This window comes from Penicillium daleae (genome assembly GCF_028827525.1).
Source record: "Penicillium daleae strain IBT 16125 chromosome Unknown utg000008l_segment0_segment0, whole genome shotgun sequence".
NCBI classification, from domain to species: Eukaryota; Fungi; Ascomycota; class Eurotiomycetes; order Eurotiales; family Aspergillaceae; genus Penicillium; species Penicillium daleae.
This window is the reverse complement of record NW_026623156.1, coordinates 5,410,709-5,433,068: the sequence shown is the minus strand read 5'-3', so window position 1 is coordinate 5,433,068 and position 22,360 is coordinate 5,410,709. Positions and strand designations below refer to the sequence as shown.

Sequence of the window (22,360 nt, the reverse complement as noted above, 5' to 3'; positions counted from 1 at the left end):
AATTGTATACGTCAACATCTACAATGTACTCTAATCCGTACAGATGAAGGCGAGCCCCACGAGATAGACGGGTGACACTGAGGATTGATTGACTTGCATCCACCACTAGCGGGCCCTATCCGGGAGATTAGGATAATTGGTCATTAACTCATCCTAAACTATCAGCATCCTTATTCTTTCCTGCACAGAAATACTCCCGTAGCTTTAGGCTATTCAGACTCCTCGCAACCACCATCCCAGGAATCAGCATAAATCTCCCCATAACAACCACCACTCACCATCGCCATCTAGCGGCTGTCGGAAGATGACAGAGCCCCGGTAGCTCTGCCGGCATTCTCACGGCGCTCCCCCCTGTTTGCAGTCTCCACCGCAGGACGAGAGCGGTCCCTCGGCTCAGAACGGACTAGTTGAGGAGCGGAACAGACACTGGTTGGGCCACGAAGCAATTCATCTACAGTCGGGCCGATGAAACTGAGACTAAATCAAGTGGTTCACATGCAAAAGTGACTGGGAGAGGAAAAGAAAAGAAAAAAAAAATTTAAAAAAAAAAAGGTCAGGTGGTATGGGGATAGACGAAGTACGAGCAGTGCATAGTCTGTACAGTCGTAGACTGTAAAAGGGAGGAAAGGAGGTCGACTGTAAGGGGAGCGCCATTCGTCCCAAGAATGTGAGTTGCCGCCGGTTCTTGGGACTCGATCGGAATTATGATAGAGAGGCTATTTTGCTTCATGGTGATTTGACCAGGCAGAAGTACCGTACACTACTGTTGGTGATGGCCATGAAGCATGTTCAGATCCCCTTTCCCCCCCCCTGATCGCCCTGCATCCGTCCAGTGGCTGGTCCAGTCAGAAAAGAATCAAAAAGGATACTACCGAGTACTATCTCCGTCCTGTACTGCAAATGCCAGCAGACTAGCAGTACCATAGTCTTCTTCCTTTTAACCGCAGTCCTCCGCACTAAGTAACGATGGACATCTTCAGTTGGGAACGGGGACGTATTCGGAAAAGCTTCGGTGGGCGAGTGGAGCAGGGATTTGTTCCATCGGGCTTCCATTAGTTCCATCTAAGAAGGGGAGGCTGTCGCGCGAGAGTCGAGGGAAAGAAAAAAAAGAAGGAATAATAATAAGATTTAAAATATTCAAAAAGATTTCCTAATCCAAAGGGCAAATTGGGAACCCGATCCACTCGGGCTTTGCCCGAGCCAAATAACCATTCGGCTGTTAATAATACTACTACTCCGTACTCCGTACTGTAGGCGAGAAGGATAATAGTCATTGGAATAATAATAATAATAATTCTAATTCTAAATCACTTTCCAGAGCCAAAAAAGGTAATGTAACTTAGGGCCGTGGCAACAGATGCCCCCCTTCCATTCTATCCCTACGGCCCTGCAGTTCGACGACGGAGTACTTCTTCCCCCGTCGCTGTGCACGGAGTGGTCGGTCCAGGTCTCGTCCTGCTCCTCCTCCTCCTCCTCCTCCTCCTCCTTCTCGGCTCTCGCTGCTTAACTTTCTTTATATGCAACTCCCCCCATCCTCTCTCTCTCCCTTCCACTAGACTACTTTCACCACCACTTTTTCCTCCACACACTCACTCTCTCCCTCTCCTCCTCGTCAACCTGGTCTGTGGATCTGGCGCATACTAGCCCATATCACTCTGCCACTTCCACTATGCTCCGCCGCAATGGCCTAATCTCTCTGCTGGAATCCGCCTAATCAGGTCCAGACCATGGATTTTATCGTGAGTTGCGCTTGCTCGGTCTAACGGGCACACCCACCGAAGCACTTCACCGAATGGATCGAACCTAACGTCTCTCTTCTCGGGTACAGCTCTCTCTCACGCACTTCTGCGAAGTGCATGGCCCTACTTCCATCATCTGCTCGCAGGTTCTCCCGTTCGCCTGCTCACAATGTCACCCCGATGCCGAGGCCTCGCCCGATACCACCTCCCACTCTCCGCGAGAGCCTAGATCGCCCCAGTCACCGGGCACCACCTCTGAACCCTCAGTATCGCGATCACCAAAGATCGAAGATCACCCATACTTCCTACCTTCCAAACAGCATGCATCCCCCGAGGAGCGATCAAACCGAGTCGGCGGCACGGATGGCGACACATGCGCCAGCTGTAGCTTGTCTCTCCCCGAAGACGTGAGCAGACAGCTGCCATCGGGTGCACCCGGCAGTCGTGACGCCAACGGTACCAGCAACGGCAGCCCGGTCCTGCGATCGCGCGAAGTCGTTTACTCCTGTGGCAACAGTCACTCTGACGTGGATGACGATACCCCGGATTCCCACACTCACGCCTCTCCACCTGATTCTCTGCGCTCTGCCTCAGTCGCATCCGATGCATCATCATGTCACACTCATATTCTCACCTATCTCTCGCTCCGCGGTCCCCCCAACCCGGCCGACTACGCCCTCCTCCGCCGCTCCTCGATCCGCACCCTCAGCTGTGAGTTACTGCCTCGCGGCCTGTCATCCGGCCCTCTTTGCTTCGGCGACTCCGTAGCTGGCTACACGATCGCCTTTATTTTCCGCCTCCCGGACCCCATGGCACGCGGCAAGCGCCGCAGTTACGCCTTAGTGGCTCTCGCCGGGAAGGACGCCGGAAGAGCATTCCGAGCCTGTCCCGTCATTTGGCGCGCATTCGGGCGCATCGCCTCTGGCATTGTCAATGGTGCCGAGCGATTCCAGGAAGAAGAGAAAAAGCGTGAGGAACAGAATAGTGCTGCCGCCCAGTCTGGTGACCAGCAGTACACCCCCATCTCATCATTCCTGACCGGTCGGGCTAAGGACCTGGCCGGCCAGCCCCGTCGCCTTGGCCAAATTCGTGCACGAAATCTGGCCGAGATCGTCGGCAACGAATACATTTTCACCGAGATTCATGCGCACTTTGTTGCGCTGCTCCAGCAGCTGGGCACGATGTTCGGCGGTATGCCTATCTCCGAGGACCGATTTGTCTGCAGCACTGTCGGCGACGAGGAGAGCGCTACCAGAATCCAGCCTGTCGTGTCTCGTGGCACTGAGCGTTCCCAGAAACGCCAGTCAGTTTCCAAATATGACGGCAATGATCTCGACATGACTAAACTTGAGATTGCCTCCGGGCCTCAGCCGATCCCCATTACCAACACCCGCCGGTCAGTCGTGGCCTAAATGCGATTCCTACCTGTTCCATCCATATCCGTTTGAGATACCCCGCCGGCATTGTTTTTTTCTTAGCTGGGCACACTTGACCTTGATTGTTTCGTGCAACCACGATGCTTTTTTTTTCCCTTTCATTTCATGCCATGTGTTGTTCAAGCGAATGCACCACTACCGTGGTGTAGCTGTTTTCTGTCGTTTTGCATCTCGCCTACGGGCCTGTTTTCTGGGATTTCTGCTTTTCACAATGTTTCTTGCGCAAGATGGGTATGGGCATAGACTACGGCGTCTCACAGATACGGATCGGAGTTTGTTTTTACGGGAGACTTTTGCCGCATTTCTTTGTCTTTTTCACTATCTTCTCTTGGACAGCCTGCCTTTTCTCTAAAAGGCCTGTCGTCTTTTTGCAATGAGCGATAACTTTGTTTTTGTTTTCCCATTTCGGCTGGCTTTCATTTGCGCGCTCGGATTCATGACTGGGAGATTTGATGACAATGATCGCGATGAGGCTTTCAGGAGGACATGTACCATAACAATGTATTTTTGAGAAACACAAACGAGTATAGCCTGAACAGGCTGGGAATTTTGTTTAATCTGCTGTTTTCCAGGCTACATCACTTCCAGGATTGTCTTCGACCTGCGGCCGATGTATATGCCCGTCTTACTCTCCAAGCATGAACCCCCAAAGGCTTCCATGCTGCCACAAAATCAAGTCCACGAGAGCTGGAATAGTGTAGATCAGGGTCACCCTGTCCATTCTTTCCAACTATGAATGAATACTATGTAAGTTAATTCAACGATTCTTCGCAGTGGTTGGGGAGGATGGAGACGCTTTTGATGAAAACGGCAGCTTTCTGGATGGAGCCAAGATAAAGTTACATCTCCATTCCAGTACACCAGTCAAGGATGCCAGAAATTTGGCACTGGACAGCACCCTTAAGAATCGAAATTGGCTAGTTTGATCAAGACTGTCCACAAAAAAAGCAATGACATGCCTCCTAATATAGATCGTCTAAATATTTCAGCCGCGAGATATACTTCGGGACCATGGAGTGGCCGGATAAACTGCCCCGTTTAGGTTCTTCCGAGCACACCCGGGCCACAATCGAAAATCCCACCAAAAAGCACCACCTCCAGGAACAAAGCCAGACCCGCACATCACCAACCCTCACACAACCTCCGCCAAGATGGTCGCCTTCGACAAGTGTGAAACCCGGCCGGCTCATATCGATGTCATCCTCAATGGCCTCGATCGGTACAACCCCGAGACCACCACCGTCTTCCAGGACTACGTGGCCCAGCAATGCGAGGACCGGTCATTCGATCTCTATGCCAACCTGGCTCTGCTGAAGCTGTGAGTTGGATCTCTATTCTTTTATTTGAAGATTCAAATTATATGCATGTGAAAAATATGGACTTCTTTTCTATGATGAATGATTTTATTCTTCATACACGTTTCCTATTACCTGACAACCTGTCGCGAATGGGGCTGTTGAGAATTTCAATCTTTCTGAAAGAGCCAGCAAGGTGTGAACGTTGCCTGCATTCATGCCGATCAGTTCCGTTGCGCTTGCTTTTATAAACGATATATGAATTTTGAGCTTTGTGCTAATATCCACATCTCTTATTCAAAACAGCTACCAGTTCAACCCCCACCTTCTCCAGCCTGACACCGTCACCAACGTCCTGGTCAAGGCCCTGACTGTGTTCCCTTCTCCCGCCTTCTCGCTCTGCCTCGCCCTGCTCCCCGCCCACACTCAGCCCTTCCCCGCTTCCTCCGAGGCCCAGGCTGCCTCCCAGACCTCCGACTTTGTCGAGTCCGTGCAGAAGCTCTCCCGCCTTTCTACCCTCCTCGAGTCCGCCCAGTACACCCAGTTCTGGTCCACCCTGAACTCGGATGACCTGTACGCTGATCTGACCGCCGACATTGCCGGTTTCGAGGAGCTCATCCGCATCCGCATCGCCGTTGAGGTTGGCAAGGCCTTCCGCACCATCACCGCCGAGTCCCTCGAGCAGTGGCTCGACCTGCGCAGCCGCGACGCTCTGGCCAAGTTCGTTGCCGACGTCTGCAGCTGGAAGGTCGAGGGTGACGTTGTTCGCGTCCCTACCAACAAGGAGAACGAGGCCCGCAGCGAGGTGAAGAGCGAGCGTGTCGGTGTCGACATGTTCGGCCGTGTCATCCGCCGTGGTTTCGAGCAGCCCGCATGAACAATCACAGCCCTGCCCTAAATAATCCTCTTTTTGCCTCCGATTTCTTACTGTTTAACCCCCCACCCAAATTCTTCATTCTCCGCCCCGTTTCTCTCCATGTGGGAGGGAAGTGCTTTTCTTTCTTTTTTTTTCAAAATAAAAAGAGACATGAGTTCATGAATCCCCGATCCGTGACGACGGTGATAGATTTTCGCATGGAGGAGGCCCCGCGGAGATGAGTCGGGATCTGGCGCAATCCGGCGTTTATTTTCTCCATTGATTGCCCCCATTGATGGTTTTTTTTCTTGTGTATTGGAATCCTGTGTTCTGGCTCTTCTGGAATGATGAGCGGTTGATGAGGGATGCGAGAGAGATGCCCATGTTCATACCTAGGTACTGATGCCTTCTATGCCGAGTCGACTTTTTCTACATTCTGGCTCGCTGCAATAGAAAAAAAAAGAAAAGAAACATACAGTATTTCCAAGAACGATTGAGCATCTTCGCGTGTCAAAGTAAGTATCATTAGACATCGGAACGTGGATCTATGTAAACCCAACGAGATCTATGTTTTTATGCATCCACCAGGTCGTAAACAGCATTCCAACCCCCTCTGACCTCCGCATGGGTATATCAACTCTCGTGGCCATAATGACCTCTCTTTCTCACTCTATTTTATCTCCTCCCACTGCACACCAGCCCATTCCTCGCGCCAACCAAGCTGCCCAATCTTCTCCGGTGCACAATCTTGTCCGCAGACACCGAGGATGATAGTCCCCCACTCCATGCCCGCATCCCCCTCGCCAAGCCCGACGCCCTCGCGTCCGTCCTCAAGCATGCTGATAGCATGGGGCACCAATTGCACCTCAAACACCCGCGGCGCACCACAATACTCGCACGGAGGCATGCTTCCACCTCCGGTGGTCGTCACGCGGCCAGCGCTGTGCTCCGGGTGCAGGCGCTTGCCGACCTGGTCGGCGTAAGAAGAAAGAAGCGGAATACCGCGGTACTCATACCGCAGGACTTGCTCAGGATTGTGCGCAAGACGCATAGAGAACTTCATAAAGGCCTTATCCATCTCGGACTCGAACGTATCCTTGAGCTCGACGTTACCCTCACCACCGGCGCTATCTTCCTCCATTGGCTCCACGGTGACATTTTCAGGGATCGTGGGCGTCGACGGCCGCGACATGGTCTCGTATTCGGCATCGAGGTAGTACTTCTTATATGGGGCCGGGAAGGCAGACTGCGCGGGCCATGGCGCCTGGACACCAGTCGATTCGGGCGTTTGTTTGGTCGCCGTGCCTGAGGCGCTTGCCGAGGCGGGCGAGGAAATCCGGACCTTATCGGCGAATGATTCAGCAAGCGCACATGTAGAGGTCGTGGTGGATGATTGAGATTGAGCAGCCGGGGCCGGGGCCGGGCCCGCGGGCGTCGCTGGCTTGGGCATCGCAAATGGATTGGCCCCCGCGGCCGCCGTGCTGGAGCCAGGAGTGACCGAGAAGGGATTGGAATTCGCCGACACGCTGCTTGTCAGCGCGGTCGCGCCGAACAAACTTGCTCCCAGGTCTATCTTGGGCTTTGGCGGCGCGACGGGCTCAGGCTGGGGCTGGGGCTCGGGCTGCTTCTTCTTTTCCTCCTTCTGCGGCTGTGGCAGTGGTAGGCCGGGAAGACTGACCTTGCGAGTTGCGCGATATGCCCGGATACTCCCTGGCTTGCGATTGCATGGTTTCCTGGGACATCCAAATATGTACAGGCGGCGCTCGTTATTGGGGAAATGGTCGGGCAGGTCGCCGTGCAGTTCGAGAAGCAGTAGCATCGGGCTATTGCAGACTTTGCAGTTGGCGTAGTCGCCTGGTGGCGGGGTATTCTCATCGATCCATGACTATAGGAACGAAAAACAGGTCTTGTCAGTGTATATGTCCACGCATTGGATCTTGCTTGGAGTCGGGAGCATACTGGCCAGCCTCCAAGATGGCTGATAGTGTCTTCTATGACCTCCTCATCTGCGTATCCGAGCAGCACGTTGGTCTCGGCGAAATCTTCGTCGACACTCGAGTCACTGTCATAGGGATCCATGGCGTGAACAATGGATGAAAGGGTATCTGATAATAACGAGGAAAAGAAGAAAATCCGAGAAAAAGTCCCCCTCACTAAAAAATGTTGCGATCGCCGATAAGCGATACGGCGGCCCCACACTGCCGTAATATTACCGCGTCATGGCCTCGATCCCTTGCAACATCGACCTCCAACTTTCAGCTCACTTACCTTTACGATCTATCTCTGGATGCGAATCTGTGGCTTGCAGAGATGGCATTCACTCCACGACCCTTGCGGGATCTGTGGCTATTATATACTGTTCTAACGATTCTTTTGCCGCTTAGCAATGCGGTCCAGCCACAGCAACTCCTACGACCTGCTTTAGATGCCTCCTCCAAGCGGGTGGCTGTCATCGGTAGGTATCCAAGAGTTTCCTCGGGGTCTGCAACTGGATAAGTCCAATCCCGAGACATCAAAGATACTAATAATATCATAGGAGCCGGTGCTGGAGGCTCTTTTGCTGCATACGAGCTCCGCAAGCTTGCGGATGAGGCTGGGATTCCACTCAACCTCACCGTCTTCGAGCGTGCCTCATACATCGGAGGACGCTCGACAACAGTCAATGTATTCGATCACCCAGCATATCCAATCGAACTAGGAGCCTCAATTTTCGTCGAGGTCAACTATAATCTGGTCAATGCCTCGCGTGATCTGGGTCTTACAGTTCGCGCTGCTGACCATGCGCGGCCCCGAGAATCGGATGAATCGATCGGTATCTGGGATGGCAAGCAGTTTGCGTTTACTATGAAGGATTCTTATAGCTGGTGGAATATTGGCCGACTCCTTTGGCGATATGGGATGGCCCCGCTACGTACCCAGAATCTGATGAAAGAGATTGTTGGGAAGTTCCTGCGCCTATACGAGGAACCCCTCTTCCCGTTTCAGTCACTGTCTGAGGCAGCAGCAGCAGTAGACCTGCTCAACACTACATCATCAACCGGCGAGGCTTTTCTAGCAGCGAACCGGATCTCCACGTTATTCTCTCGGGAGATTATTCAAGCAAGTACTCGGGTCAACTATGGCCAGAATTTGGGCCTGATTCACGGCCTCGAGTCGATAGTCTGCATGGCCACTGACGGTGCCGTATCCATTGACGGTGGGAATTGGCGAATATTTGACGGCGCTGTCAAGGCTGCAAACGCCGATGTCAAACTAGCTACCACAGTTACCGAAATTGTTCGCGGTGATGACGGGACCATCCGTGTAACATCCCATCCGAGCGATGAACTTGACTCTCCCCAGTCTATTGATGAGTCCGAGTTTGATGAAGTCATCATTGCCGGACCGCTGCAGTATTCTGGAATTTCAATATCCCCTCCCCTGGAGCATATCCCAGACGAAATCCCTTATGTGAAGTTGCATGTCACGCTATTTGCTTCGCCCCATCAAATTTCCGCAAAGTATTTTGGACTTGATGGGAAGAAGGATCAGGTCCCGGAAACTATTCTCACGACACTTCCCGAAGACCTGGATCTAGGGCAAAACCCGCACGGTGTTGGACCTGCTGAATTCTGGAGCATCAGTACGCTCAGAACTGTGGACTACTCAGTCGTTAAGGATGGAGAGGAGCAGCATGAGTTGCACTATGTGTACAAGATCTTCTCACCCGAACGGCCGACGGCAGATTTCATTGCGAACTTACTCGACATTGACTACCCTGAAAGCACCGGCTCGGTAATTACTCCACACGCCAATACAACTATCGGGGATCTGCCCGAAACGGAGATAAGCTGGTTCCACGAGAAGCTTTGGCACCCGTATCCCCTCTTATACCCGAGGGTGACATTCGAGGAGACTCTTCTGGCTCCTGGTGTCTGGTATACTAGTGGAATTGAGAGCTTTATCTCGACTATGGAGACTAGCGCCTTGATGGGCCGGAATGTTGCCGCACTCATGGTACAGTTATGGAAGAAGCAAGAGGAAAGTAAAAGCAGCTCTCCATTGTTGAGCCTGAAGACGGAGCTGTGAATTCACTCCAACTATCATCGTTCAGTATAGTCTTTCTTGCGACAGTGCATAGGTTCTGTATACACCCTCTCTCGGCTGAAATGTAAATGAAATTCAACTTGAATTCCTCTGTATTCACATGATTCGAATGATAAACGGCATTAGATCATTCGAGATTATAAGTCAAGCCTTTTATAGCTTACGAATATCTCAACCCGCCATATTCAAGGAATAACATGCAGCCAGTCGACGATGCTTGAACTCGATTACCCAAGTCCAAAGGTACGAACGAGGGAAGAAGGCGGCGGCTAGCGAGCCAGGGGGATATGTTTAGCTTGCGGGTCAAACCGCGCACCTTATTCTTCTTCTCGTCTCAATCAAGATCACCAATCACCAAAATTGAGACTGATACATCGGTCTAAGAGAACCTTGACAAACTCTTGAATTGGGTTGAAAGATTACCCATAAAAACCATACGATGATACTTCCTCGACTCGGCTGCCGGATTAAACATACTATGTTGAAACCTCAGAACCGCGGTTGAAGAGAAAAAAGCAAATAGGTATATTCAAATCATGGCGAAGAGTCATACTCCTCCTTCAAGTTTCCGAGACAAGAATAAGGAGTCGAGACTTGTGCCATAACATTCGCGAAAAAGGCCAAGAACGCCCAATCCCGCTAGTGACGCGTAACTCCACCCCGTCGCTGTGCAGAACTGCAGATATCAAGAGAAGGGGCCCAAGGGGAGGGGGGAGTTGCTAACTACTCAATGCTTTTGCAGCCAGGATGGTATATCAGGTGAATTAATATGGTGGCACGAAGAGAAGGGAAGAATGGGAAGAAAAGGACACGAAAAAGATTACCACTGGTCATACACCAAGCCATCCCCACACATAACCCTAACACTCGTGAGTGTAGGTACATAAGAAAATGAAATAAAGAGATACAGAGGTTGATCATTCAGTCACAGATTGAATAGGGAGTTTAACTGGAGTAGTCCAGGGTGACGGCCAGACGGACAGCACCGGCGACCAGGTTGCCACCAAGACCACCCTCGTCGGCGAGAGCAGCAGTGTAGGCGTTGTCAACGGTCTCGGCATCCTCGGTGATCGAAGAGCAAGTGCCGTCAGAGAGAACGCTGCAAATCTTCATACCCTGGACGGTGAGACCGGCGTTCTGGGCCTGAATAGCGGAGACGTCGAAGCCAGACCAGCCATCATTGGCAGTAGAGCCGAAGTCGAATTCACCCCAGGTGGAAGCATAGCTACCGTATTCGTTGAGGGGGATGGAGCCCTTGGAAGCAGTCCAGCCACCCTGGGAATCGGTATCGAAGGCGTAGTACTTGGTGGCACCGGCCGCGATGGTGAAGCTGTGGCAGGCGTTACCGTACCAGCCGTCCATCTTGCCATCGGGGCCAATCTTGTTCCAGATCACGACCTTCCAGTCCTCGGTGTTGGAGCCCTGGAACTCCACGACGTACTTGTAGCTGCTGGCCTCGGAGGCGGACACCTCCTGGATATTGGTACCGTAGGGGCTGCCGACGTTGCCGACGTAAGTATCACCCGAGCCGGAAGAGTTGGTCACACCACCGAAGCCCGTGGTGCAGTACTCTCCACTGGAGGGAACGGAGCTCCAGTCGGCACTAGCTCCAGATGAAGTGGTCGAAGCAGCGGCAGTGGAGGTTGATGAGACAGTAGTCGAAGTAGAGATCTCAGTTGAGGTGGACGATGAGGTGGAAGTGGAAGTAGAAATCGAGGTGGAGGTCGAAGTAGAAGAGGTCAACGCAACAGTCGAGGTCGAAGTAGTCGCAGGGATCGGCGTAGAGATCGACACCAGACTGGTCGAGGTCGACGAATCACACGGGCAGACATAAACAGTGTTGGTGGTAGTCAGAGTGACCGTGCTGCCAGTATCCTGGCGACGGAGATGGCCTTCATGCCGGGCACTGTGGCCATGGCGAGCGAGTGCGCTGCTGGTCAGGGCTGCCAGCAGCGTGAGAGACTTGGAGAAGTGCATAATTTCGCTGGAAGATGGACTCGATTGAAACCAAAGCCACCACTACACTTTGGGATGGCAACAGTAACGTCTTGAGCGACGGTGACGCAGCAGGTCGATGGTTCAAAAGAGCGACTGGATAAAAGAACGGCACAGCGAACTTCGCTGGAAGAGAAGTGAACGAACGTACAGCAGTAGCAGGGGAGAAGAGGGTTAGACCTTTTGGGGGCCAGGCTCTCAGTTTTAATGAGCGGTCCCGATGGCACTGGGATAGCGAGGCGTGGGGGGCTATACGTACACCAGGCGCTAAGGATGGTCTTGGACGACGCATGGCCAGCCCTAAAATGGGGTTCTTCGCCTGAGTCTCTCATCCTAATTGTCCTCATCTTATTAGTCTGCCCGGGAGTTGACGTATACTCGCCCGCCAGCGGGCTCTAGTGGGCTGAAGGTGGAGATGGCTTGGTATTCTTCGAGGGTCGTGGTTGGTGAATTCTGGTGGACTGGCACTTCCGACTTATCCCAGTCTGGCCAAGGCCCACCCAGTTGTCGACCTAATCTCTGCCGGCTTCCATCCAAGCCTAGAACGTACGCGTTCAACGTGAGATCGCCCGGGACTGATGCCAATCTTGTGATATTCTCTACGGTCTGTTCTGGTTCTATCATTTTCGGCTCTCCGCGGGCTCACAAAGGATCTATACACCTCTTGTATGGTCCCCATGGATAGCCCCCATATCCCCATAACCCCGAGTCCTCGAGGCGCTTTAGAGCGGCAAATCTGACACAATGGCGCCGCCCGTTCGGGCGCGTATTCCGAATTAACCGGACTGACCAGCCCGGCTAACAAGGCTAGGCGATATTCGGCTGCATCGAACGGAGGCTAAAACAATGTGGGCGCCAACGCAGGTACAAGGAACATTCTTCTTCGCCTTCAATCCGGCAAATCCCAGAATTTTCCTCGTGGACCCTTCTCGGGAATTAAAGAATGGAGATGTCCAATATGCAATGACCTGCATCAGAGAACTTTTCATGTATGTACGGAGGACTGACCGGTCTGTCAACCTATAAAGTCGCCATCGTGGGGCCCGATTTAATTATGCGATTGTGCCTGGATCGCATCGCCAATCAGAAATCCGGGCTCCATCGAGCGATTAGTCAAGTGCGGGCCTGCTAATCCCCTGGCCCACGGTTCTCGTTGAACTTTCCAACTGCTTCTTTCTACATACAGAACTTTAGTTACCCGTCTTGTATTAGATATGTACTCCGCAGATACTCCGTCGTATGTCGGGCACATCAAATCATAAACTTATAGAGTTGATCTAGGCCTCATATAATTTCCTTGGGGCCCACCTCTCCATCCGGCACTCCTCCGCGCGAGTCCCGTCGCACAGACTCAATGCCTGGAGAAGAGTGCAGACCGAAACTCACTTGTACGATTGGAGTGGACGTAGTAGGAACTAATAGGGAATGGACTTGATATTTCTGCTCGATCCCGCCTTATAGGTGTAAAGTCTAAACTAAAGTACGGTATTAACGTTGCACTCTGCCCCCACTACTAATTACAATCCTGTCATAAGATAATTGCCCACTGCCCTAGCCCAACAACGATTCCATCTCAACACCCGCGACGTTCACGGAAGCCCCATACCATTGATGCCCAGGTCATCTGATGCATCTCAGCGGCAGACAGACCGGGAGGCTGCCCAGGAAGATTAGGATTGGGCAACGGCGCCTGATCAATCCCTGGGTAACTATCTGTTCCAGCCATCCCATAGAGCGAATTAGAATTACCAAATCCCATGGGAAGTGACATGAGTAAATCATTGACATCGGCGTTTGTGAAATCGCCGAGCTGCTGCTCCATGTTGGCGTTTTGTTCATTCTGTGTCTCCTCGGCCATTATTATCTTCAGATTCGACACGATTCTTGGTACGACCAGTGGCTCCTGTGTCGACGTTTCAGGGTTCTTGGAGATCTTTTCGCGAGCCTCCCAGGCCTGGAGAAGGATCTTGGTGAATGTTTTCAAGACAGAATTGGCGACAAAACTTGAAACATTGTATCGTGCATCGTAATTATCGCTCATGACCTCCCAAGCCTGTTGGGCGTCTGGACGGGTAGGTTGTTTGATCAACTCTTGGACGATGTGGATATATGACGGAAGGGGGAAGTACGAATGAAGAAGCCATCTAAATCCTTTGGTTGAGGGATTGTTCAAGAGTTTGGTATCGCTGTCAAGCACCCGGAATGCGTATAGCATCGGAGTATCGTTTCGTCTCTCTGCCTGAGGTTCAGAACCGCACCGAGAATAGTATTCTAAAAGTCGGTTTTTCGAGAGCGTAGATCTCATCATCCAGATTGTCATGAAATGAAGTGGAATCTGCGAATCGCAATGATCAAGATAGCCTTTTTCGATGATCTTCTCTAGAGCATCGAGATTACCATCCCCAGGAAGCTCTTTGGCAACGCGCTTCAGAGATGGGTTGGTGAAATCTAGATGAAAGGAGCTGTGGCGGATGAACTCTCCTATCTCGCAGCGCAAACGGGCAAAAAGTGCCTCGGTGGTTTTACTCTGAACTGCCGGTGGATCCTTCATCTCCGGGCGAAGATCGAAATCATTCACGTTGAGAGGGATCTTGCAGTCCCAGGTTGGGGCGAGTATGGTGGTTCTGTAATCCGATAACTCACTGATTCGTGCATCGAACAGTACGAATGACCACCAAAGTCTTCGGCGCATTTCAGCTTCGAGCACAGGATATTTCGAGTTATTCGACTCGTATTGGATACCCATCCGTTGAGCAATACGACTCGCGATTCCGAGCATAGATGATAGAGAGCGAGGATCCGTGCTAGGACGTAACGAAACCTAGACAATGTTAGTAAGAAAATCATGGATTACCAAGCTGAACTTACCAGATAGAAGTGAAGTGCGGTTAAACAGTCACGATCAGGAGATCGTAAGAAGCCGCAGTTCCACAGAGATTGCTGACAACCTAATTGAAACTTTCTGAGAAGGTCACCTTTTGGAATTCCAAATAACGTTTGACAGTCCTCGGAAAGACTCAGTACAGCCATGCTATAGATGCCAAACATAAGTGCTTCCAGAGTGGGAGTAATATTGGTTAAATTACTTGCGGCTTCGATGATGCGACCCTGCAATGTTGGGGTATGTGTGACTCTAAGCAGCGGGTTGACATTGTCGAGATAGATTTGCCAGAGCCTGAAGATATGTACTGGCTCCGGATGAAGCGTGGAGAGTTCAACAGCAGCCTGCCGTGAGCCAAACAGAAGATGATCGTCGTTTTCGAAGAGGTGATCCCAGGTTTTCCCAACCATGACCTCTCGGACACCGTCATTCAGATCGCCGTCATTATTCACTCCTCGGAACTGGATTCGAAAATGTTAATGGTTAAGTTAAGCTCCATAAATGCCCGGGCCCGCCGGGGGGGGGCCTTACGCCTTGACTCATAGCATGCCATATATTCCTACCATAGATAGTTAGTCGCTGAACAAGCATCGAATAGCATAAAGGAACCAAGAGAACAGATGGCACCGTACTTAGCCTCATAAGCGCTTTTCGGTTTCGAAGGGTCAGTTGGAGACGATCCACCGCCCCTCTCTGATTCTGACTGTTCAGCACCCGAATCTTCGCTTTCCTCCTGTAAGTTCTCACTTCTCGCGCCCGAACTAGACTCTTTGTGAAGTGGCTCGAACTTGATCTTGTTCTGACGGAGCAGCGCCTCATAACTCCGGAGCCGATCCAGCAGCTGACGCTCGGGAAATCGCCGTCTTCGCGGATGTGTCTGCGTAGATGGCACACATTGTGTTCCATGCTTCATACAATTAGCACAGGGGAATTTGCGGTCACACTTCACTTTGCGCTGCTGACAGAGGATGCAGGCGAGGACTCGTCGTGACTTGGCTGACGGCGGGCGATGCGGGGCCCGATAGGGGCCTGAATTGCTTGGACCTGGCATCGACATGGCTCTCGTGAGGCTTTCCAGTTTGGTCTATTCACATTTGATGGTTAATTCCCTCAGTCTCTGAACAACAGATCATTTATAGAAGAGTACTCGGGAATTTTTTCGAAAGTCACAGCGTTGAGAGATGATGTCGTCTCGGGCCTTCGTAATCCCCGAGCTGCGCCTGCCTCGGGTTTAAGTAAAGCCCGAACAGAGAAAACCTCTCGAATCGAACAGTGACAAAATCGCATTCAATGGTGGCTTGGGACATTAAGGTTATTTCAATGGCAAAAAGCCAACATCAGGCGCATTTGAAACCGTCGGTTTAGTCGAACGTAAATATTGAATTGGAAAGTGACATATCAAAGATCAAGAAAGGGCGGCGTGCGCATTGTAATGTTCATGTACATTGTGAGAAGTAGTTATAGGAGATTTGTTTATAAGTACAGTATACTACCAGTCAGTTTCACTCTCGCTAGCTGGATACGCCTTCTTCCTCAGTCTCCACAGGGACTTCTCGCGCCGCGCCACAGCCTCGCGATGGCGGCGGCTATTGTCCTCCACCACCGTCATCCACGGCACATTACTTGCACGACGGATTCGCTCGCGGAGTATAGCGAGTGTTTCGTTCTGTTTGTCCTGTCCGACTGCAGAATGACTACTCTTCTTTCCCCGGGCAATCGACTTCTGATAGCGCCTCTCGGCAGCTCGTGCTGAGTAATATTCCTCGCTAACAGCCCAGTTCGGGTTATCCAGCTGACCACGGACCAGGACAAGCTCATGACCTTGCTCAATAGCGTCATGCAGGCGTGATGAAGGAATAGGAGTGGAGAGCTCCAGCTTGCGCGACTTAACATCCACAGATCGGATCAAAGCCAAGCCAAGGCAGTTTGAGGCACTGGGGTTCAGAGGGACGGAGGTTCCTGCACCGACGCAAAGGTAGGGAAGGTCTTCCTCGGGGGTTCTTAAGATACCGTCGGCTATGGACCCAGAAGCAGCGCCATCGACTTGCTGTTCGCCCGAGCCCATCTCAACATCTTCATCTGCATCAATATCACCTTCGTTATCATCATCAACCGGTTCATCAGTTGAACCAGTAGCTGTGGCCATGATCGCATTTGGAGATTCAACTGCAACAACTCCGACAATGGCTCCCTCGAGGACCTCTCGAAGCATTGCAGGGCTGATGTGGGATCCCAAGACCATGATGCCTAGGATACCCTGCTTCTCACCCGCGTAATCCACAGTGATAGGCCTCGTGCGAGAGAGGGGTGCACCCGACCAAAGCGGATTTGTAAGCCCACTAGGGTGGGACAGGTGGAAGTAAGATTGAATTTGCATTGAGCGCAGTTGGGCGCTTGATCGGCTCACAAAGTCCGTAGGCTGGGATGGCAGAATAGTCATCGGGATCCGAGCCTCGTTGGCAGCCATGTTCAGAGGCTCCACAACTTCGACAGGACCCTTCTCACTCATGTACACAACATCGGATAGACCGAGAGACTTGATCAGCCATGTTGCCACTTCTAGTCCCTGGCCAAAAATCCAGCCGGGATAGTTGACAATCAACGGGCATTGAGGGTACCTCGTGAGCAAGGACCGATATTGCTCCATCAGGTCCATTGTAGCTAGAGCATAATGGTCCGGGTCTTCCTTAGGCGAGGTTGCCCCGATGTGATGAGCTCGCAAGATCTGGCCATCACGAGAGTCATCAAGGGAGGGGTGGGTGAAGGGAGGTCCAAAGAAAGGAGCCCGCAAATGTGCAAGGTAGACCTGCCCCATGGGTGCGAACTCGGGCTGACCAGGATCCAAGTCAAGGAACGCACAGCCGTCGGTATTAATGTATCCATTTTCAGTCTCAGGGGCCGGACTGAGGACGTGGTTCAGTAGGTAGCGACTGAAAGTTGATTTTCCTGAGGCCTTTGGACCACAAACCAGGACACGCAGTTGACCATGTCTTTGGGAGAGCGCTTTCATCGATGCACTCCACTTTTTGTCGAGATGAAGAGGTCGCAAATGTCTTTTCAGAGAATCGTCGGCAGAGGTATACAGCTATTAAAGAATTAGTCTCGCCATAGGCAAAGGCAAGATATTCGGGATGCACATACCACCGAGAAGGTTCTTCGTGAATTTTTGAGTGCGCTCTTCAAGGTGAGTTTATCTGCAGCGGTATTTCCCTCATTCCAAACCTTCTGATAGAGGGGCGAGATATCACGTAGGCGAATAAGGCCGCTTTTACATGACCTAATTTCAACCTCTGCCTCGCCATCTACCCCAGAAACACATTTGACCACGGGCAAGGAGTGAGTCGAAGGAGCATAGACCCTATATACTCGGGCAGAAGGGTGCAGCTTAGCACCCATGAGGCTCACAACTCCTCTTTTAACCCATAAGTCATACTGTCCCAACAAGGCCAAATTCTAACGTCGAGTAAGTGATATTGAAGCCACTGGCGGGGGGTGTTTGCCATACCGTCTTCTCTTTGATGCGAACACACATGGTATCGTCATCTGCGTAAATGATATTGCTCTTGTTGAGCCGTGCCTTGGACAATGGGAAATTTTGAAGCTCTGCGGGAGTGTCTGCAGGCGATTCATATCCATCAGCGTCTCCAATAACAGACGCAACCTCGTCTTCTGCCATTTCCTCGTCGTCTTCTCTTTGTTCTTGCTCGAGTTCTTCCTGGTCTGAATCTTCATTCTCTTCAACCACCCCGTTGGATGGTGATTCCAATTGGTCCGATTTCAGAGTCTTCTTTGGCCGTCCAGCCCTTGTCACTGGAGGCGACGATTCCTCTTGCTTGGTTGATGACCTCGTGCGGCGACCTTTAGATTCTTCGCAATTGTGGGTAATCTGTTGCCCTTCAAGAGACCGGCGGGGTCGTTTTGAAGGGGGCTCCGTGGTAATCTCGACAACGACATCGGGCTTCACGATGGTCGCAGCTTGCGCTTGTTGCTGCCGAGCTCTGCGCGCCGCGACAGCGCTCATGGCGCTGACTGGAGCTGGTGAAGACATTAACGAGGAACAAACGTTGTTTATGGCAATTCTTAGTGTTTACCGGCGGATTGTTGCTTCTCGGCCTTTCGCTTCATCGTTCTATGCCGTGGGATCAGTCCTAAGACCCGATTTTCACAGCGGAGGGTCGATAATGCGGCGATGAAGCCGATAAGCAAAAAAGTTGGCGGGTGGTCCGTGCTTCCGCGGAGCAGAAAAAAGATCGGACGCAATTTCCAACATTCCCTTCAACGTCGCAGGGATCCGACGGGTTGCATAGCTACAAGATCAGTTGGCTAGCAAGCTATTAATTGTTGCGCATTACACCTCCTATTTCACTCTCTCCCTAGCTTTCAACGCCACTCCGATCCCGTAACCAGCTCTCCCCACCCGAGCGCATCTCAGAGCCTCAATAGCCACGATGGCTGCTGCATCTTCTTCCTCGAGCGACAGCAGCTCAAGCAGATCGACCTCGCCCGAGCCCGCAAACACCCAGAAGCAGGCCGTCAAGGCGGTCACCAAAACCAAGGACGAGGCCGAGGATGAGTCGTCCGACTCCTCGGACTCTTCAGATTCATCCGACTCAGATTCAGGCTCTGATTCGGGTTCAGAGTCCGAAAGCGAGTCTGGAAGCTCCAGTGAAATGGACACAAGTGAGGATGCTACAGAGGAACAATCACCAGCCAAGAAGTGAGTATTTTGTTCTTCCTTGCTCCGATTGAATGTTGTCCTGAGGACATGTAAATTGACGATGTCCTAGGATTCACATTCCCGGTCCGAACCAGCCATACAAGCCACCATTCGGGTTCAAGTCTGCAACGAAGCAAACTGCCCCGTCTTCGAACACCTCCTCCATTCTTTCCAACCTGCGCGGCAAGCAAGTTTTTCACATCACCGCACCGTCATTCCTCCCGTTGTCTAAGGTCAAAGAGATCACTATGTCGAAGGTCTTGAAGGGTGAGCCGATCCTGTCACACGATGGTAAAAGCTACGGAATCCCGGCCGGATCTATCAACGACAATGATCCCGATGGTAAAACTTTGCTTGTGTATGACGAGAGTACTCAAAGGTATCGCAACACAGTCGACTCCATCCAAAGCTTCCATGTACAGGAGATGATTGGTCTGCCAGAGAAGGCTGCTCAATCAACTGCCACCATGATTGAGAAATTGCGGAGTACTGTGAAGCCGCCTCGCCCGCAACCAAAGGGCATGATGATGCGCTTCCGGCCCGTCGGCAGCCTCCCCAGCGAACCAGAGACTCTTGGGGCCAGCTCTGAATCCGAGTCCGAGGAGCCTCAAGTCAAGGCACCCGTTGGTGAGAAGGAGAAGGAGCGCAAGAGGAAGCATCACCACACCGAGGGGGATGCTTCTCAGGCTAGTGCTGAACCCCGAAAGAAGTCCAAGAAGCACACACAAGAGAACGGTGACGATGCGGAGCGGAGTCAGAAGAAGTCGAAGAAGTCTCACAAAGACCGAGAGGAGAAGAAGCGGAAAAGGTCCGAGAAGGCATAATTTGGCGTTATGGGTTTATTTAGCAAAAAGATATCTTCGTTATATGATCTGCGGGACAAATTCAATGTACAATTTTATCATTCTAAGAATCGTGTCCTCCGATGTTCGGATCTGACGCTCGTTTCGATCTGTCCAAAGGATCAAAGGAGCAAATTTGAGCAACGTATTAAGCGAACAGACAAGGTCTGTGTATTGTTCAATTAGCATTCACAGTCATGTTATTAGATTCTTTCTGTGATAAATCTCGTTGTGGTCCGCCTCAATTGCTCACAGCAAAGGCATATGTCAGTCGCCGTGAGTCACTCACCTCACGAAGACCGGTGCTTGATGTTAGCATGGAAATTCTCATGCACACTAATGAGCTGGACTCTCTTTCCATCCGCATTGAGCACTCCACCCTTCTCGCCATCATCAGAGGAGCTACGCTCAGCCGCCTCCCATTCCGTACCGGCAGCAACCTCGAGGTTCTTTCCACGAGTCTCCTTAACAAAGAACCAGCAGAAAACAGCAGCGACGGCGTCAAAGCCCATAAAAATGAGGAATGTGTTGGCACCGACGTTAGAAATCATGTAGGGACTCGCGAAGGAGAAGCAGAACGATGAAGCCCAGTGAGCTAACATACTGACTGCCAGACCAAGGGCACGAATGCGTGTGGGGAAGATCTCGGGAACGTAGGCCCACGGTAGAGGGCCCCATGAGCAGTTGTAGATCTGATATTTGCAAAGTTAGCAAAGGGCACTGTTTCAAATCGAGCGAAGAACGAACCATGATATCGAGGTAAATCATAGCTACTGTCGCCCTTCCAGCTGCCGTGACACTGGTTGCAGATTGTGTTGGGACGTAGTCGACGATCAAGGCAGTAATCAACATGCAAGCAGACATCAAAGCCGAGCCACTCACTAACGTCATGCGGCGACCGAGTCGTTCTGCTAGGAACACGATGAAGAAAGTGCATGAGATGACCTTGACGGCACCAAACAGACCGGTCAGCAGCATGTTGCGGTCTGTCCCGCTACCAGCGATCAACTTGAAGTACTGTGGCGCAAAGACTGCCAAAGCACTGCTACCAGTCGCATTCTGGAAGATGAACAGTAGAGGCCCAACAAGGCATCGCAGACGATTGGCTGGTTCAAGCAGCTCACGGAGAGAGAAGCCCTCGCGCTCAGCCCGCTCAGCTTGAAGACCCAACTGAGTCTCTGCGAATTCCTCACGGGTCTTCGGCGTATCACCACCTCGGATCCAAACGATAGACTTCCAGGCGTCATCTGTACGGTTTTGCGACAGGAGCCAGCGAATAGACTCTGGCAAGGTGAAAGTGCCAATGAAGAGAATACCTCCAGAGATCAGTTGAAGGCCCACAGGAATTTGCCATTCACGAGATGTGCCCGAAATCGATGTGCTTTTGGCAACGCCCTGCTTGAGCATTAGTCTATGTGATCTCAGTGAAGAAAGTTGTACTCAAAAGTCATGGATCTCACATAGTCAACCCAATATGCAGTGAAAACTCCCCATGTGTAGAGCCACTGATAGAATGAACCACAGCGACCGCGAATCTCCTTGGGTGTCATCTCTGCCGAGTACATTGGAATCACAACACTCTGCCCACCCATACCTAGACCGGCCACCACGCGGCCAATGTACCAAGCCGCCAGTGAGTGAGTGTTGATGACCTGGATAATCACACCGATGACGAAGAGGGCCGTCGAGCCAATAATGGTGATTTTGCGCCCATATCTGTTGGTTAATGGATACACGAAGAGCGCGGCGATGAACGATCCTAGTTGCTCCAAGCCCACTGTAAGCGACGAGACCTTGGACTGGTGCTTGGTGGTGTAGCCAAAGTCATTTTGAAAGGACTTGTAGCTTAGGATTCCACCTGCAACTCCCGAGTCATAAGCCGAGAGGAAAGATGATATGCTATGAGGAACACGTTAGGTTAATAAAATTCACTTGTAGATAGTATGAGCTGGGAGCTTTGTCGGAACATACAAGACGATCGCTGCCAAATGGTAGGCCCGCCAAGTGCCCAGCCGAGTGTTGAGTTCAGGAACACTGAAGAGCCCCATGGTGACTGGAGGAGAGGAAGAGAATACGAGAATACGATCTGTAGGAGCCAAGGCGAGGCCAAGACCTGGCATATAAAGCTTTTCTTTTGAGGCGCCATGGCATGGCAAACAATGGCATGGTGAGCAGATACATGGATGTTTTTGCGTGCTTTTACATCTGACACCAGCCAGGTTGACTTTGGTCTAGCCTAGCGTTAGCTAGATGTTAGTTTGAAGCGAATTGATAATGGTTAGTGGTCAGTTACTAGTGATCAGGAGTAGTTGATGCGGCCCATGTTCCTGCCTTGTTGGTGTAGGTGAGCACGCCTTCGCGTGGTGCGATGGTGTTATGGATCTCACATATGTACTTGAATTGAGATCCCGACAAAATTTCAAGTCAGTCGAAGGTTGAACACAATAAATTAAGAGGAGATATTGAAGCAATTAGGAAAGATGATACAAAATACATTCAAAAGACAGTTCGAA

At 51.5% G+C, this 22,360-nt stretch overlaps 9 protein-coding genes across 9 annotated transcripts; 4 read left to right on the top strand and 5 right to left on the bottom strand.

The window, feature by feature from the left end:
• Positions 1-1,727: 1,727 nt before the first annotated feature.
• On the top strand, positions 1,728-3,151 carry N7458_010442 (folliculin domain-containing protein; the record flags this gene model as incomplete). Its single annotated transcript, XM_056913824.1, has 2 exons — positions 1,728-1,739; positions 1,829-3,151. 2 exons carry the CDS (start codon positions 1,728-1,730, stop codon positions 3,149-3,151), a joined length of 1,335 nt encoding a protein of 444 aa, XP_056762673.1.
• A 1,143-nt stretch (positions 3,152-4,294) lies between these two features.
• Positions 4,295-5,347, top strand: N7458_010441 (CSN8/PSMD8/EIF3K family protein; the record flags this gene model as incomplete). Its single annotated transcript, XM_056913823.1, has 2 exons — positions 4,295-4,493; positions 4,777-5,347. Exons 1-2 carry the CDS (start codon positions 4,327-4,329, stop codon positions 5,345-5,347), a joined length of 738 nt encoding a protein of 245 aa, XP_056762672.1. The 5' UTR covers positions 4,295-4,326.
• Positions 5,348-5,996: 649 nt separating this feature from the next.
• On the bottom strand, positions 5,997-7,405 carry N7458_010440 (small subunit rRNA maturation protein TSR4; the record flags this gene model as incomplete). Its single annotated transcript, XM_056913822.1, has 2 exons — positions 5,997-7,211; positions 7,286-7,405. 2 exons carry the CDS (start codon positions 7,403-7,405, stop codon positions 5,997-5,999), a joined length of 1,335 nt encoding a protein of 444 aa, XP_056762671.1.
• An 81-nt stretch (positions 7,406-7,486) lies between these two features.
• On the top strand, positions 7,487-9,394 carry N7458_010439 (putative prenylcysteine lyase; the record flags this gene model as incomplete). The annotated part of the gene is made up of 2 exons (XM_056913821.1): positions 7,487-7,781; positions 7,863-9,394. 2 exons carry the CDS (start codon positions 7,487-7,489, stop codon positions 9,392-9,394), a joined length of 1,827 nt encoding a protein of 608 aa, XP_056762670.1.
• A 963-nt stretch (positions 9,395-10,357) lies between these two features.
• Positions 10,358-11,389, bottom strand: N7458_010438 (Allergen; the record flags this gene model as incomplete). Its single annotated transcript, XM_056913820.1, has 1 exon — positions 10,358-11,389. The coding sequence occupies one exon, from the start codon at positions 11,387-11,389 to the stop codon at positions 10,358-10,360; it is 1,032 nt and encodes a 343-aa protein (XP_056762669.1).
• Positions 11,390-12,980: 1,591 nt separating this feature from the next.
• N7458_010437 (uncharacterized protein) lies at positions 12,981-15,372 on the bottom strand (the record flags this gene model as incomplete). Its single annotated transcript, XM_056913819.1, has 4 exons — positions 12,981-14,228; positions 14,276-14,749; positions 14,820-14,821; positions 14,874-15,372. Coding segments are annotated over 4 exons (2,223 nt in total), but the record flags the coding sequence as incomplete, so codon positions are not given.
• Positions 15,373-15,777: 405 nt separating this feature from the next.
• grc3 (uncharacterized protein) lies at positions 15,778-18,413 on the bottom strand (the record flags this gene model as incomplete). The annotated part of the gene is made up of 4 exons (XM_056913818.1): positions 15,778-17,373; positions 17,430-17,741; positions 17,794-18,323; positions 18,380-18,413. The coding sequence occupies 4 exons, from the start codon at positions 18,411-18,413 to the stop codon at positions 15,778-15,780; spliced, it is 2,472 nt and encodes an 823-aa protein (XP_056762667.1).
• Positions 18,414-18,736: 323 nt separating this feature from the next.
• On the top strand, positions 18,737-19,829 carry N7458_010435 (DNA-directed RNA polymerase I subunit RPA34; the record flags this gene model as incomplete). Its single annotated transcript, XM_056913817.1, has 2 exons — positions 18,737-19,005; positions 19,076-19,829. 2 exons carry the CDS (start codon positions 18,737-18,739, stop codon positions 19,827-19,829), a joined length of 1,023 nt encoding a protein of 340 aa, XP_056762666.1.
• Positions 19,830-20,137: 308 nt separating this feature from the next.
• On the bottom strand, positions 20,138-21,895 carry N7458_010434 (sugar porter family MFS transporter; the record flags this gene model as incomplete). The annotated part of the gene is made up of 4 exons (XM_056913816.1): positions 20,138-20,539; positions 20,595-21,242; positions 21,308-21,746; positions 21,819-21,895. 4 exons carry the CDS (start codon positions 21,893-21,895, stop codon positions 20,138-20,140), a joined length of 1,566 nt encoding a protein of 521 aa, XP_056762665.1.
• Between the last annotated feature and the right edge of the window lie 465 nt (positions 21,896-22,360).